The following is a 17,798-nucleotide window of genomic DNA, read 5'->3' as shown; positions in this document are numbered from 1 at the left end:
CTACGATCCTCACTCTCCGCACGGAGAATTCGCGCGCCGTCATCGTTTCGACTTTCAGTTTAACAACGCGAGCTCGCCCGAACAGGTGAGCATCGGACGTCTTCTGCTTTCCCTCTCACTTTTTCTTTATCTCGTCCTTTTTTTTTCTCTTTTTTCTTTCTTTCTTGTTTTTTTCTTTTTTTTTTTTTTTCTTTTTTTTTTTTTATTGTTTCCTTGGAAGATGATTCGATTGGATCTTCATCGACCAAAGAGGAAACTTAATCGTTAAAAAAGAGAAACTTCGATTGTTCATAATTTTGGAAAAATTTATTACACAAAAATGTAGTTTCAATTCGAAGGAAAAAAAAAAAAGGCAGTAGATTTTCTTCGTATTCAATTTTTATTAAATTCTTTTTTATTCATTTTTGATTCATTTGCAATTGTTTGCTTTTTTTTCTTCTTTTCTTTTTTTTTTTTTTTTTAATCACGTTACTGTTAGCGATAATCATTTGGCTATTATTAATGCATTTTGTACGAATGTAAAATGAACGAGTAATTAAAAAGTTTTATAGAAAGTTTAAGAGGAGTACAAATCCGTAGGATTTTGGCGCGCTCACGATGATTTGAATTGGCGACGCGTTCGTCGCGTCGGGGAAATGCTCGAGACGTACGAGTTTATTTATTTATTTATTTATTTTTTTTTCTTTTTTTTGACAAGCCGTAAAAAAGTATAAAAGTAAATCAACGAACAAACGGATAAAAGTTTTTGGGACTATTATAAGAAGGAGGACGAAGGTACGATAGACATTTTGAAAATTGAGGACGATGAAACTGGGATCTATAAACTTCGATAAAAAAAAAAAATAGTAAGTTATTCGATAAAATATCATTGTATATTATCTTTGCGTGATTTGAATTTCTGCAATATGTCAATGTGGACAGTGAGTTTTGATAGATGCGACATTGATAGACGTGCACGTATCTAAATAACGTTCGTACAAATTTTATAGAAGGAAATTCTCACTAAACCGAGACATGTAATTAATACTTTCGTCACCTTTTACATGCCTCCTATTGACCTCATTGCGACTATAGTTTCTTTTTTTTTTTTTTTTTAATTATTTCACGATTCTTACGAACGAGATTCCTAACTTGTTCTAATCTATATCAATCTATACATATGTATATGTATAAGTTAGAACGAAATAAAGAAAGACAAAAAGAAAATTGTAACCTATCAACGAACAACAGCAGGTTATTGCATGATTCTCTACACTATACGCTTAACAATTTTCAATGATTACGAAATGGTAATTAATTTTTATACGATAATCTTACGCGTCGTAAACATCGATGCGTGACTAGTGCGAACATCGGTACTGTCCCAGATTTTTCTCGACGTCTACCATTATTAATTATTAACTGGAAATCGTTGTTCTTATGCAACTACGAAAGTTAAATTATAAGGACGTTAATAACGATTCTTTCTTAGGGAAATGTATGTACGTAATATTCTTGCGAAATCGTATTTCTTCGGCGGCGCGATCGTGTGCATCGCTTTCTTCGAACGTTCGCAATTTCCGCTTGATTCCGAAGCTTCTAACGAAAGTTCAAAAATAAATTTTTTTTTATCTCGACTCCTTTCGACTGTTAAAAAGAAAAAAGAAAAAAAAAAAGAAGACAAAATACGAATAAAAATTTTCGACTTACGATAGAACGAAATAAATCGACGAATAATCATTTCTTGCAATATTTCAATATGTCCAACGATAATAATCTATCGAGATTAAATCTGACATTTGAAAAATATTAGCCAAGTTTCTCGACTTTCTTCTACGAAGAGATGACTCCTTCGTGGAATAAATAAGATGGTAGAAGTCACGCAGCCCACATGTTTGTTCGAGCACGAAGTTATATTATAAAAATATCAAATAGAGGAAACACTTCCTTAAGGATCGATTTATACAATTAAAATAGAGACAGGATCGATAAACAATTTTCCGGTCTGAATATGCATCCATCCGTGTCGTAGAAGATTCTCTCATTCGGATCGATCATCGATTCTCAATTACCATCTGCTATCATCTTACGTTTCACTGCTATCATTTCTTCGACGGTGGTAGGCCAGTCAAAACGAAAGAATAATTGTGGCTTGCAAATAAAATCTATTTCTTGGTAATCAATTTTAAAAATGTTGAATGAAGATATTATATCGAAATAAGTGAATTCTATTTTATACAATTTACAAGATTGAAATATCACCAAATTTAATTAATTACGGAAGTTGTTTACCGACCTGTAAAAATTCAATTATCTCGTTACGCGTTTATCTCTATCTTTGCGGTACGAAATACGACCAGGTATATGGTTTGAATTTTTTAATGAACAAGATGAAAAAGAATATAAAAAAATATAAAAATATAATAAAATGAATGTATGTACACACATACATTAACACATCCAGACATACATACACATGCAATATGTGTATGTATGTTTCCTGTAATTCGATCGTCTATTAATGAATTATAACTATTATAAATACATAGTTAATAATGATACAAATAATCATTGGTTGATTATGCCATAAGATAGAATTTTATTATTAACTGAAAAGAAAAGAATAAGTGGTAGAAAGAGAGAATAAAAAATAATTCAGACAACTTTACTCGATATCACCTCGATATCGAAATTTAATCGTATAGTTTTATGCTATAGTTATTGCACGGATAGATGGTGTAATATAAGAAGGTATATTAAACAGGTACCTACGCATGCATCGATATCACGGCCGTTGTATTACACCTGCCGAGCATGCGTCGATAGGCCACTGTCACACGTACACACGTGCACACATGAAAGAAAACAAACGCGGGGAAGAGGTCGTCACGCGACGAATATCCTTTATGGGGTTGGCTGGGTAACAGACGGTATTATGGGGTGTGTCGATACCCCGCATGGCTTTATCATTCGGAAGCATGCATGGCAGGTGTAGGAAATGACGTCACTCGTCTCGGGATATACCTCTTTGAAATACGAGCTTACAGTCTAACTATCTATTGTCAAATTGAATCGATAAATTTAAAGAAAAGAAAAGGACTTCTCTATTATCTTATATTTATTCTTTTTTTTTTCTAATTAATTATTTTAATAATTAATAATTATTTTATTTTCATTATTTTCATTCGTAGAAACTGACAAAACTTATTATTATTCTTCTATTATATATATTTATTTTATTTACTAATAATAAATCCTTTTCTTTTTTATTTTAGAAATTTAATAAATTGAAAAGATTTTTCCAAAACTATTGGAATCTTTGTACGTTAAGAAAATGGATACGATATTATCGATTGATATTTTATTTCCCTTGCAGTCTCGTTAAAAAGAATCTTGATCGCTACAATTGTAATTTCTTCCATTGTATTACCATTTACTGTAACTAACATTGTTTTTCATCATTCGTGTAATTATTGCCATTATTTCTTTGAAATCAGGTCGTTTCCATGAAAGATGGTTTTATCGATCAACCAATTCAAGTTACCGAAAGTCAAATCCATTGAAAGAAAAGTTCGATATAAATCTTATGCTCTTCCTTATAGCTTTCGTGGTAATAGTTTGAAATGAAGTTTGTATTCCGCGAACGTTTCATTAGAACACGCGAATGTTAAAGAAATTTTTCGTACACTTCGTTGCCCAACGAATCGAACGTTCTAAATGTGTAAGATACTTTCAAGAGAGAATATTTTTATAGAATTCTTTTATTTTTTTTAATTTTTTTATTTCTTTTTTCATTTAAATAAGAAAAATGAGAAAACAACGAGTCATTGTTAGGTTTAAAATCGTAACAACGTTTCTCCTACTCCTCCCTCTCCCCCCCATCCCCCTTATACTTACACATTATCTTTCTTAATCTTATTCGATCTTATGTTTCGAATGTTCTTTTAGAGTTTTCAAATGCTCTTGTTTTGCACGCTGTATGATCTCGCGAGAATTTGCGTACGATTAAGGAGCAAGACCGTTTTCTGCGCGTGGCAAGCAGACTGCGTGGCCTCCACATTTAGCGGAGTCTTAAAAGTCAAGAGCGTGGCCGACACACTCCGTTAGCAAGAGGAACACGCACTCGCTATGTTCACGAGTGTTGTTTTAATGTCGAATCGTCCAAAAGGGGGCATACTGACGAACATCCTCTTCTTCGCTCCGTCGATTTCCAAACAAATGTAATCCCTAACTTTTAACGTTAACTTCATCCTCGAAAATTTTATTTTTCCTTTGTTTTAATCTTTTCCCCTTAATATTCTAAAAATATTCTCTAATTTCAAACTTCAATTCAGAAATTTCTTTTTATAAAATATATCATATAATGATATATACTCGGTTATAATTTATACATTATTAATTCATTTATTAATTCTTAAGTATTTTGTAAATAAAAATTTATCCATTGGTATTTCTATCATTATTACTAATGCTATTACTATTATCTTAATGATTATAATTATTTATTAACATTATTATTATTATTATTATTATTATTATTATTATTATTATTATTATTATTATTATTATTATTATTATTATTTTCATAAATGTAATTTCAATAATTTCAAGGAATTAATTTAAATTTTGTTACACAACGTAGATACATATATTTAAAATGGATCTAAGCTGTTAATAGATTAAAGAATAATTTGAAATAATTAATTAAGATCGAATGAAAATAAACAAGTACTTGCAAATAATTAAAAGTATTTGACAATTTTCTTAATAATTTTATAGTTACAATGTTATAAACACTGTTATTATAAAATCGTACAGAGATCTCTGTACGAGTGTTAAAAATATAATTGTACGTTTCTCAAGACATCGAACAAATAAATATTGACAATTAAAAAACGTGAGAATGTGGGGAAGTATAAATCATCAGGTCGAACATAGTCGACTATTCTGATCGCGGCTTCGTTCAATAATCTTGATATATACCTTTGGGGTCTTTGGGATGGAATCGAAGGCGTTTCGTAATCTCGCATAGTTATCTCTCGTTTCCTGGCATCGGCCTTGCAGACGAGTGACCACGGCCGGATATGCTCGCCTTTACAAAGAACTCGAAGGAATAAGTACTGAGGAAGTCGAGGAACGAGAAACTTAATGAACGTCGTGATCGTGGTTCAACGACCTTATTCACGCCCTTTGATTCTATAAAATTCAATTATCCGTACCGACATTATCAACGCTTCTTGTATACTTCATTTATATATATATATTTTTTTTCTTTCTTTTTTATTATTTTTTATTTTTTATTTTTTTTCTAATAAGTACAATCAAATATAATATAACTTGAATTTAACCTTACGCGCATTTATGTACGTAATATTTCCATGAAAAGAAAAAAGATAATAATAATAAATGGATGGAGTATAATCAGTCGACGTTAAAAAGTATTCACCGAAGGGATATAAATGTAATTTATATAAAAAAAAAAAAAAAAAAAATAAAATAAAAAGACCGATCATTTCGCCATTGTATTTTCGTGTCTTCAATACTACCTTCGTTTTCTACGTTTTACATAACAATAGACTAGTTAAGTTCAGACTATTATTTCGTCCCACTGGGATACCATTTCTAGAAAATTATGTAGTTTATTTTACTGTTATACTTGGAAACTTTCGTCTAATCCACGAATTCGTTTTTAATACTTTCGTTTTTTCTGTTAGTATATATATATATATATATATATATATATATATATATATATTTTTTTTTTCTTTCTTATTACGAGACTGTCTTACCTTATTCTTTTTCAAATATTCACTTTCTCGCGAAAGTTAATTATTATTGAAATCGAAAAAGTTTACTCGAGCGTAAGAACCATCGACGATAAATAAATAAAAGAGAGAAGCTAAAAGATGTCTTTATTGTGATAAATCTTGATTAAAACTCAAAACAATTTTTAATTAATTATAAATTAAAAAAAAAAAAAAAAAAAAGAAAAAAATAAGACGAAGACAGATGAGACAAGACTTACGATCAAATTGGAAAAGATGTACTTACGTATTACGTAACATGACGGTATTCATTGAAGTGAAGTCAGCGAACTCGTTTTTACACTCGTCTTACGTTCTTTTTCTTTGTGTATTACGTTTACGTGGCTGAGTAACATCCTCGTGAGAAATGCGTCGGTTCTTCCGGCTGGCTTTCACTTCGTCTCTAATTGTCCCCGTGGTCAGTCGGAATGAAAATCTTGACATTGCACGATGACCGTCTTTACCAAGGAGAAAGCAGTTATTGTGTTCATGGAGCCGTTTATCAAACGGCATGTAAAAAAAAAAAAAAAAAGAAAAAAAAAAGCAAAAAAGAAGAAGATAAAACATATAGTTATACTAATTCCACTTCCTTGATTACGATTTAACTTTGATTAGGAACATCAAGATGAAAGATAATAATTTTATAACAAAATTGAAATTGAATTAGGTTTAATTTCTTATTGCATATTCGATCGTATATAGAAATTAATTAATGATATTAATTAAACATGAGAGTATACATACATATAAATTGCTTTATATGAAGTTATTTTGACTGTTAAAAAGGGAAAAGAAAAGAAAATTTTTCACAGGCTATTAAATGAAACTTTTTCTGAAATACTTGATCGTAGGAGCATGCACATGCGTGCAAATTTTTTCTTCAAGGGTTAAATCGCCCATAAAATGTTAGTGAAACTTTAAGATGTATTTGTTGATGATGACCCCGTTACGTTCCCTTATAATCATCATGCAAACACACAACTAAGTATTCGAGCGACTTTCATCTTCTCTGGGACGTGTTTCACTTCGCAACCAATTACGGAATCTGGATCCTGAGAAGTTCGTACGGAGAGTCCGACTAGTCTAAGAAACTCGTGTCGTACTAATAGCACTAAGGCACGTTGACTCATCGTTAGGTCCTCGTGTAATTAAGCTACGACGAAGACAATGCGGAAAGCGTGCAACTGTACGAGCGTAAAAATAAAGCGTGCGCGAAGAAAGCGTTCATTTGTATTAAATTTTCATTCAAATAAATACTTTTTCTATATTAACATTATCCATATTAATGACATAATTTTAAATAGCATACATATATGTAGAAGCTGATCTAATAATTATCTTATTAAATCTTTTCGAAATAATGAAAGAATAGTGAGAAATTTAAAGATGATATTTTTTTTTTTTTTTTTTTAGGTTCGGAATTATCTTATAACAAATTATAAATTAATTTCGTAGATATTTAAATAAAAAAATAATTATTAGATCATCGTGTCTATATAAGATTTATCTAATATTTCGAATTTTTTTCTTTTCTTTCCTTTTTTTTTTTTTTTTTGCGAAAAAAACAATCTCAACAATTTTAATAGAATTTCTTGCATTATAGATAAAAATTGAGAAAAATTTTGAAAGAAGACAATGTGGATTAAACGAGACGTTCGATTAACAAGATGACTACGATTAAAACAATTGGCTCGTCTTCTTGGCTCATACGATCTTACAAGAGAAGCAGATTCAAGGAAGACTGGCTGATACTATTATTTCTATTGTTAGCATGTGTTTCGGAAAGTTGCACGGCTCGAAACAATCCGCCACGCTTTCTCATCGACGGACAGCCAGAAATTGTTCTGAGATTGAAAGAGGGTCCAGAAACGCTAATCGGTACGTAGAAATGCATTCGATTCGATCGACTTGTTCTCGCGTGCTCTAAACGACTACCTAGACTTCTCCTCTTGCTACATATTTACGTTTGGTCACGCTTCATAAACATTTCTTGACTAATTTGGAGCATTGTCTTTCGAACGGTGCTGCTTCCTTTCTTCTTCCAATACTTCCCGGGTATTGTGTTTCTCTCGTGATCTTTAAATCATTGATGCGTAGTGAAGCATATATATATACATATATATATATATATATATATATATATATATATATATATATATATAGTTAGGGGTATCGCGCTCGCACACTTAAATAGATTTTACATTAATATTATTAACTCTTTCGTGATCAACTAGCAATTTGATATGACGTACTATCAAATTGAAGCAATTTTAACAGCATAAGAATATATATAATGTATAACGTATAATGTATATATATAATGTTGTCGATCAGTTAAACGTATTTAAAGACAAATATATTATTATTATTTAAAATATTATTATTTAATATTGCATATAAAATTAAATGAATTTTTTCTATTTTTGGAATTGTCGGCAAAAAGATGAACAAGCTGTTGAGCCAATTGAATACAATTCAAATTTAATTTCATTTGGTATTTGATTAAATAGGGTAATACACGAAATAACAAATAAAGATGTTTTGATGTAGGAATAAGGTTTCACGAAATCGCATAATGTCTTGAGCTTCCGACGAATTTCAATTACCCGTGTGAACGATCAAGACCCGCATCATTCCGTAATTCGTTCCAAATGATTTCTGTTGCAGGCAGCTTAATTTATAGACTACGTGGCATCGATCCTGACGGTGACAGTCTGACGTTCGGCGTCAGGGATCAACCTGGAAGCGATGTAATTCGACTTGAAAATTTCGGTCTTAACGAAGCTAATATATATCTCAATAAATTGTTAGACAGAGAGGTGAGTTTACCGATGCTACGTCATCTTTATGTATCTATCTCTAATGGTTTTTAAATGACTGATCGTTATCTTTAAAACAAAAAAGCAAGAAAAAGATATCGTAATAAAAATTTTAATTGTGTAGGACGAAAAAAAGAAAAATAATTCCTTGAATTTTTTATTCCTTTCTTTACACGTTTTCTTTGAAAACTATTCGAATGAAATTAGTATTGAGTAAAGAACGATATAATACTCGGAGAAATATCTATAGCGGTGGTTACAAAGGGAAAGAAAAATGATCTATAATTTGCGCGTTTCGCATGAATGCCTCGTGGACCGATTTTACCAGGTTTGAATGGATCGAAAGTATACAATCTGAGCTTGTTAAAGGACTCGATGGGACGTGAGAATAGACTGTGAGATAATTCGAATTTAAAATCGATTTATGCTATAGAAGAATCGTTCGTCTCGATCGTTATTGATCTTTAAATCGATGAAAACAAAAAAAAAGAAAAAAGAAAACATAAAAAAGTCATTAATAAACATATTATAATTTGTCGATCAGGTTCGAGATGAATACGCTCTGGTCCTAACTCTGACTGATGGAAAGTTAGGAGAAGGAAATTTTATCACTCAAAGTTTATTGCTATTGGTCGAAGATATTAACGATAATGTGCCAATTTTTCGTCCTCATCCAACGTCTTTAACAGTACGGGAAGATTCTGGTCCAGGTATATTAGCAACTGTCGAAGCAACCGATGCGGACGAAGGTGCCCATGGACAGGTTGTTTATTATCTTCAAGAATTAGACGGAGACAATGATATTTTTGGGATATCTACGGTCAACGGGAAAGGAATTGTGCGATTAATTGGTCGACTAGATTACGAAAGGAAATATTTATATCAGCTGAGAATATTGGCGGTGGATCGTGCGATTAACGAAAAAGTTAGTGGTAACTCATAAAATTTGTCAAAAACGATTTGTTATTAGAAAAAAAAACAAAAAAAACTACAACTTAAAACTCTAAACGTGTGAGTCAATGCCCTCGAAAAGATTAATGTAGGTTCAAAATTCTATTCTGTGAGAATTCGAATGAATTTTATCTAATATCATGCAGATAATACTTCTGTATAATCTTGCCATAACGTCGTTTAGTATTCGTGTGTAAGTATCATCATGCAATAGGTAGAAGCAAATTATTGTAGGAAATAGATTTATAATTACAACTCTGTCGATTCGACTTATACATTTTCTTTTTTTATTTTCTTTTTTTTTCTTCTTCTTCTTCTCCTTTTTTTTTTTTTTGATTCTTATAAACACGTAAATAATTATTTCAGGTAAACACAGGAACAACAGCTATTTTAGTGAAGGTACAGGACGTCGAGGATCAACCACCCGAATTCATATCCATGACACCGGTTGCTAGAATCAGCGAGAATGCCAGGATCGGTACATCCGTTTTACAAGGTTAGCACCGGTAGACCGTAGCGGAAGAATGAAAAAAGTTTTTCAAAAAGATTGCATCTACTTTTTAATCTTAATAATACCGATAATCAATACACGATTAATTCACTGTTAATAACATCTAATCGGTCGTATACGAGATTAGATATTACAAAAAAAAAAGAATAAAAAAATAAAAAAATAAAAAAAGAAAGAAAAAAAAATTAACACATTAATACTGTAATAATATAAAAAATTGAGAACAATTATATTAATTTTTTTTTAATTCTCTAGTTCGTGCTGCTGATGGCGATAAAGGTATCAACAATAAAGTTACCTACAGCATTACTCAAGGACCAAGGTACCTGTTTGATATCGACGCCACTTCCGGTTTGGTATTTACAAGAGCTCAACTCGATAGAGAAGCCGAGGAAAATGTCGAAGGTACATTCGTTTTGGAAATCACTGTTAAGGAAGTCTCTAGAATAATTCCACCACCGTCGGTATCGACGGAGGTAACAGTGATTTTGACCGATGTTAACGACGAAACTCCGACCTTCCGAAGTTCGTATTATCAAGCTGAGATAAACGAGAACTCTCCAAAAAATACACCCGTCAATTTTATTGGTGACGCTACACCTGAAGTCTATGATCACGACTTGGTAAATAGGAGAATTTGCGATTATCAAAGAAAAAATATTTTTTATTTTTTTTTTTGTTTATTAAAAAAAAAAAATACCATTTTAGGGAACAAACGGTACGTTTCGAATGTTCATTGAAGGAGGCAATGGAATATTTGATGTAACACCTTCGAGAGGTATCAACGAGGTACCATTTATAATACGAGTAAAGAATTCTAGCGAGCTTGATTTCGAGAAAAGATCAGGTATGATATGAATATAAATTTGTATAATTAAATCTAAATGAGGTAAAGATAAGAATTATTCGTTGTTATATAATAATTTATTATTATTTTTTAACGTCTATGTACATATGGAAAATATAAATTTATCGAATATTTAATAATAAATATTTAATTTTATGTAACGATAAATAAATTCAACTTAACTTGGCATTTGAAAAATAAGCGATGAAAATTTTTAAAATACAATAATGTTTATAACTATATTGTATTATAATCGTCTTATTTTTATCTTAAATTTCATTTTGTCAGATAGAATTAGAGAAAATAAATTATTTCTTTCAAGTGGTCAATTTTACCCTAATCGCCAAAGAGATCGTATCGCATGCACCTAAATATAATGCTGTACCAGTGACAATTTTTATAACGGATCAAAATGATAATTATCCTGAATTTACAAAAAACATTTATGAAGTCTCGATCGAAGAAAATTGTCCGGTTGGTAGTACAGTAGCATGGGTTCAAGCATTGGACGAAGACAGTGGGACTTTTGGATCACGTGGGATTAGATACACAAATTTAGGTGGTAGTATTGCACACGCGTAAGTAAACATTTTAATAAACTTTATAACAATAGAAAAGAGAAAGAGTGATTTAGTTTAAATATAATATCTTATCATTTCATGTAAATATAAAATCTTATCATTTATAGCCTGATATTAGATCCAATAAGCGGAGTGATTACTGTTAAACAAACTGGTCCAAGTTTTGATCGTGAATTAGTTTCTCGACATTATTTAACAATTGAAGCTAGAGATGATCTTGGAAAGGGTAATCGTAATACCGCTCAGCTGATCGTTAATATCAATGATGTGAACGACAATGCACCAGTTTTCTTACAAAACAAATACGAGGCTGTACTTTTAGAAAATGAAGATCACTTTGAAGCTCCATTGATCGTTGAAGCATTCGACATAGATTTAAATGGTACGAATAATAATAATATAACGTTAATAATCAATAAAAATCTTAATTATCGAATTAATTATCCGAATAAATTTTCTTCTCGTGTATTACTGCAGGTACGAAGAACAGCGACATAATTTATGCTTTGGTGTCCGGCGAGTTTTCGAAGAACTTTACGATCGATCCGAAGCGTGGTATAATAAGTTTGGTCAATCCATTAGACTTCGAAGCACTACCTATTAATCAAGGTCACATGGAAACGTCAGTGAGGCATTTGAAATTAACGGTGAGAGCTAGAGACATGGGAACGCCAAGTTTGAGTTCCGACGCACCTGTCATTATTTATTTCAAGGACGTTAATGACAATCCACCTTCTTTCGAAAGGACATTATATAAACGAAGCATCCCCGAAGATTTAGAAGGTGGAACCAGCGTTTTACAGGCAAGACATTGTTCTTTTTTTAAATCTTATATACATCATTTAAAAGAAAAATAATATTAAAAAATAAATCATTCAATTTGTAATTTTAACGCGATCATGTTAAAATAGGTGAGAGCTTGGGACAAAGATTTGTCTTCGCCAAATAATAAAATAGTTTATCGTATTCAAAACGGTGCCGGTGACAAGTTCGTGATAGGTCCCGAAAGCGGTGTGATTAGGGTCGCATCCGGTTCTAATTTAGATCCTGATTTAACGTCACCCAAAACTACGAGATATAGTTTAAACGTAGTGGCCATCGACAGTGGAACGGAAATACAAAGAACTGCCGAGGTTCTTGTGAATATAACTATCGTCGATGTCAATAATAAACCTCCATTATTCATCGATCCTGGTACAGTTACTATCCGAGAAAACACGCAAGTAAGTCAATCAACGAATCTCGATCAAAATAATATATGACAATCGAAAATTCAATTGACGTTTTATCTCTTCCATTATTTATTATTAAAGATCTTATTCATCATGAAACATTTAGATCTTGTAATATTGATATTCTTTCTTTCAGGTAGGTGCCTATGTACATCGAGTTGTTGCTAACGATCCAGACATCGCACCGATTTTACGTTATCGAGTCGATCACAATTCGTCCGAGGCACGAAACGAGGAAGGTACTTTGATCAAAATTCAAGAATACGATTATTTGGCAGCTTTGGAATTAAACGCGATCGATGGTTTGCTAAGGGTGGTTAAACTTTTGGACAGGGAACGAGTTGAAACGATAAGACTCGGTTTGGTTGTTGAAGATTTGGCTGCCGTTAGAGGACTACAAACTGCCTCTGGTTTGTTCATTAAATCATTCTATGATATTATATTGATTACTTGAAAGATTTACGATATCGTTATATAAACTATTATTTCAGCTGTATTAAGTATAATCATTGAAGACGAAAACGATAACAATCCGAAATTTCGAAGACCATTTTACAGACGATCGGTTACAGAAAATAGTAAAAATGGTGTTAATATAGCTAGCATTGTTGCCGATGATGCTGATAAAAATCGTAGTATCACTTATTCCTTAGAAAGTCCGAAAGAATTAACAGATCTTGTACATTTGGATCCTGAAACTGGTGAAATGGTCGTTGCAAATAAAATCGATCGAGAATTGTATCCTTGGCTTAATCTTACTGTCCGAGCTACTGATTCTGGAATACCACCTAGGTAAACAAAATATTTGCTTTTTGCTATTTAACAAAAATCTTCATGCGATTATTTTCGAAATTACTTTAAAATGTATGTTTCTATGATCTCCTTAGATCAAGCTTGTCGGAAGTGTACGTTCAAGTACTCGACGAAAACGATAATAATCCATATTTTGTCACAGAAATTAGTAACATAACTGCAATGGAAAATGCCAAAATTGGTACAGAAATTGCTATAATTCAAGCGAGAGACCTTGATAGCGGTGATTATGGGAAAATTACATATCTTCTAGATAGAATGTCATCTCAGGTGAATATTTAAATTATATCGATTGCATATACTAAGAAATATCTTTTTTTTTCTTTTTTTTTTTTTTTTTTTTTTCTTAATGAAACTAATAATTATCATATTTATTGAAACTAATAATTATCATACTTATTAGGGTAAATTTGCTATTCATCCAGAAACAGGAGCTGTAACGGTTGCTGATACGCTCGATTGGGAATCCAGACATAATTATATTCTAGTCATAGAGGCTTGGGATAATTATCAATTTGGTTATACCGTTGGGGAATCGAGAAACGCTTTTAAACAAATTCCGTATGTTATCCGAGTATACGATAAATTATCAATTAGATTTTCTCTAATGAATTGATTTAAATTTAAAATATACATTGGACTTATTTCAAATCCTATAATTAGAGAAATAATTATTAATATATATATATATATATATATATATATACATATATTTTTTTTTTATTTATTATATATTATTTATTATCTCTTCAGAGTTACGGTAATCGATGTGAACGATAATCCTCCGAAAATCGATATACCTCAGGAATGCGTCAGCATATCGGAATTTCACGATATCAGAGATTCCATAGTGGTTGCAAAGGCACAGGATGCTGATGATCCTACGACTCCCAATGGACGTGTTGTTATTAGAATACTGTCTGGCAACGAGATGGGTTAGTTTATTCGATAGGAAATAATTAAAGATACCTAATACAAAAGGATGCTTCGTGAAATATTAACTTCGAAACAATTTTCCAACATTAGGTTTGTTCATGCTCGAACAAGTGGATTATTGGACGGCACGGATTAAAGCTGTCCGAAGTTTGAGAGGAAAGTTCGGTAATTATTCGTTGGAGTTAGAAGCTCGTGATCTCGGAGTTCCAAGTAACAAGGTGACATCGATCTTAGATATTTGCGTGACAGACTACAATGACAATCCACCAATATTTATCAGTCCGCAACATAACACCACCATTCGTGTATCCGAAGTAAAAATTTAGTTTGAATTTTTCATATATAATAATATTCTATTTTATATTATTTTCTAATTATTAAATGTTTATTTTAAGAACGTCACGGTTGGCACGTCGATAATTCAAATAGTCGCGGAAGATGCTGACACTGGGCCAAACGGAGACGTTCATTTTCGTTTAAAACAAGATCTTGCTGGCCATTGGAGAACTTTTCACATTGACGATAGAACCGGTGTTATATCTTTAAAGCTTCCATTGGATAGAGAACTTCAAAGATTATACGAAGTACGTATAAACAATAAAATTATCAATTGAGTTATATTTTCATCATACGAATTTCGTTAATTGATATAAAAATGAATTAAATTAATCATATGCAATATATAAAATGTTATATGTATTTTATCTAGATACGAGTCGAAGCTTACGATTTAGGAATACCGACACCTTTGAGCTCTGATCTTGATTTAATAATTTATGTTCGCAATATAAACGATTACGAGCCTCAATTTTTGATCGATGTTTTTAACGTTAATTTCACCGAGGAACAATTACCGAGATCAGAAATGGCGATACTTCCTGAAACAATCGATAGAGATGAAGTTGACGATCTCGATGATCCACCAACGCAAGTTTGTTATTTTATAGTTGGCGGTAACGACGATGGATCATTTGTCTTGGACGTTTATAAGCACGAGCTTACTGTAAGAGTAAACATTTTTAAACAAATGTTAATATATAACTTACTAATAAAATAAATGAACGAACGAATTGATGTATTGTTTCAGACTGAGAAGACATTAGACAGAGAAACTCAAACACAACACACATTAATAATAAAAGCTACCGAAGATTGTTCGACTGTTCCGACGAACGAAACTATCTTCGACGAAACTGATGATACACTGTTGAAAGTCATCGTTACGGTTGAAGATATAAACGACAATCCACCGAGATTTGTAAACAAAGTATTCACTGGAGGTGTTACTACTGAAGCTGACTTTGGAACTCAATTTATGAACGTCAAGGTATTATATAATGAATAATATTTATTTATTCCTATATATCCCTTTCGATATTATAAATAATTATTATTATTGAATTTTTAACTTATAATAACAATTATTAATGTTACGATATATTTATCATAAAATTATATATACCGTTATAAAATTTCACGACAATATTGTGATTAATTTTTATAATAATTAATATTAATGAATATATATATAAATATAATTTTGTACGTATATATGTAATTATTAATTAATAATACGTTGAACGTACAGGCTATTGATTTGGATGCGGAAGATAATGGAGTTGTCTCTTATTATCAAGTTGGGAAAATGCATATGACTTTGACCGAAGGTTTGGACGATATTCAACTTCAACCCTTTCTCGTTCATAAGCTTACCGGAGCGGTTAGTTTGAATTTTGATCCTCAGAAGGGGATGAAAGGTTACTTCGATTTTACGGTATATATTTTTTTCAAGATTTTGGAACACAATAAATAATTAATTAATACAATAAATATTTAATAATTGTAATGATCTTTTTTTAGGTCTTGGCTAATGATTCACAAGGATTAATGGACACAGCTAAAGTATTTATTTATTTATTACGTGAAGATCAAAGAGTTCGATTTGTTCTTCGCCAGCATCCACCTGAAATTCGAAATAGAATTGAAATATTTCGACAGTAATTATTTAAATGATTTGCAAATAAATTATTATAGTAGGAATAAGGATGTAATAATTTATATTATATTTGTAGAACTTTGGGTAACGTGACCGGTGCAATCGTCAACGTGGACGAGTATAAAATTCACGAGAATCAAGATGGTTCAGTTGATAGAACGAAAACGGATTTATACTTGCATCTGGTAAATCGTCGCGATAATTCGATCCTGGAGGTGTCTGAAGTATTAGAATTGGTTGATCGAAATATCGAAAAATTGGACAATCTTTTTAAAGAATTCAATGTATTGGATACACAGCCAGCTCAGTCGCAGCCAATTGTTCAATACGAACAAGCTGGTACAACGTTCTGGCTTTTAACATTAACTTTGTTTCTCGGAGCTCTTCTCATTTTGTGTATCGCTTTGTGTCTTTCTCAAAGAGCATCTTTTCAGAGACAGCTTAAAGCAGCGAATGCATCATCATTTGGTACGAATTATTTTATACGTTTACCATTTATATTCCTATACATTTTATCGTTAAATTCGGTCAATCATTATTTTTATAAAAATAAAAAAAAAAAAGAAATTTAATCAATAACTATAATCGTTTAAAGGTACATCGGATTCAGAATTTATTCGAGGACCAGGACGTGTTCCTAATACGAACAAACATAGTATGGAGGGTTCTAATCCAATTTGGATGCACGCATATGAAAACGAATGGTTTAAAAGCGATGAATCTTATAGTCATACATCAGAAAGAGATTCTTTGGATGAAAATGCTCTTAATAATGAAGAGATGATGAATGAAGTGAATACTGAACAAAGAACAGAAGATAAGCCTTATTATATCGAGCCAAGGGTGTCTTCAGTTTCTAGGTAAAAAAATTTTTTTCTAATTTTCCTCGAATATTATTCTTACATGAAATAATGAATTAATTAATTTATCGTAAACATTTGATTTTTCTATATTTTATCTTCTTTTTTTTTCTTCTTCTTTTTACCTTTCAGCTCGGAAACCGTAACAGAGCCTACGACTGACTTCAATCGAAAATCACCCTTGTTTTTAGGGTCGATGACAACCGTTAACCCTCTCGGAAAAAAAATTGAAACGACAGAGCTTTAAGCGATATTAAATTCATTCGTATTGATCGAAAGAAATGGAATTTGTAGGAACTGTAGAACACATGTCGATATAAGTTATCTACGTACAAATGAAAATGAATGAAATAAAATTTAACTATATTAAATTACTATTAATATAACTATACTTTTATGTAAATACCAAAGTACATTAGAATAACGGATAGATAGATATTTAGATAATTTATTTATATAAGTTAACGTA

At 31.3% G+C, this 17,798-nt stretch overlaps 1 protein-coding gene across 3 annotated transcripts; it reads left to right on the top strand.

Moving 5' to 3' along the window:
* Positions 1-17,798, top strand: LOC118451496 (cadherin-23-like). 3 transcript variants are annotated; one of them, XM_035888129.2, is made up of 26 exons: positions 1-85; positions 580-845; positions 7,387-7,661; positions 8,451-8,602; positions 9,147-9,527; positions 9,920-10,049; positions 10,320-10,687; positions 10,773-10,911; positions 11,234-11,489; positions 11,600-11,874; positions 11,970-12,295; positions 12,404-12,715; positions 12,861-13,134; positions 13,216-13,516; positions 13,612-13,807; positions 13,941-14,098; positions 14,291-14,472; positions 14,564-14,787; positions 14,869-15,057; positions 15,183-15,476; positions 15,561-15,800; positions 16,062-16,247; positions 16,334-16,470; positions 16,546-16,937; positions 17,065-17,329; positions 17,462-17,798. In XM_035888129.2, the coding sequence occupies exons 3-26, from the start codon at positions 7,451-7,453 to the stop codon at positions 17,574-17,576; spliced, it is 5,703 nt and encodes a 1,900-aa protein (XP_035744022.2). In that variant the 5' UTR covers positions 1-85; positions 580-845; positions 7,387-7,450; the 3' UTR covers positions 17,577-17,798. The 3 variants fall into 3 exon arrangements, with proteins under 3 accessions (XP_035744022.2, XP_035744023.2, XP_035744021.2); XM_035888130.2 differs by having other exon boundaries at positions 44-85; positions 698-845; XM_035888128.2 differs by lacking the exon at positions 1-85 and having other exon boundaries at positions 544-845.

This window comes from Vespa mandarinia, chromosome 2 (assembly GCF_050613455.1).
Source record: "Vespa mandarinia isolate Hongniang chromosome 2, ASM5061345v1, whole genome shotgun sequence".
Taxonomy (NCBI): Eukaryota; Metazoa; Arthropoda; class Insecta; order Hymenoptera; family Vespidae; genus Vespa; species Vespa mandarinia.
Note: the sequence above shows the minus strand (reverse complement) of the source record. Positions and strands in the feature narration are given on the sequence as shown.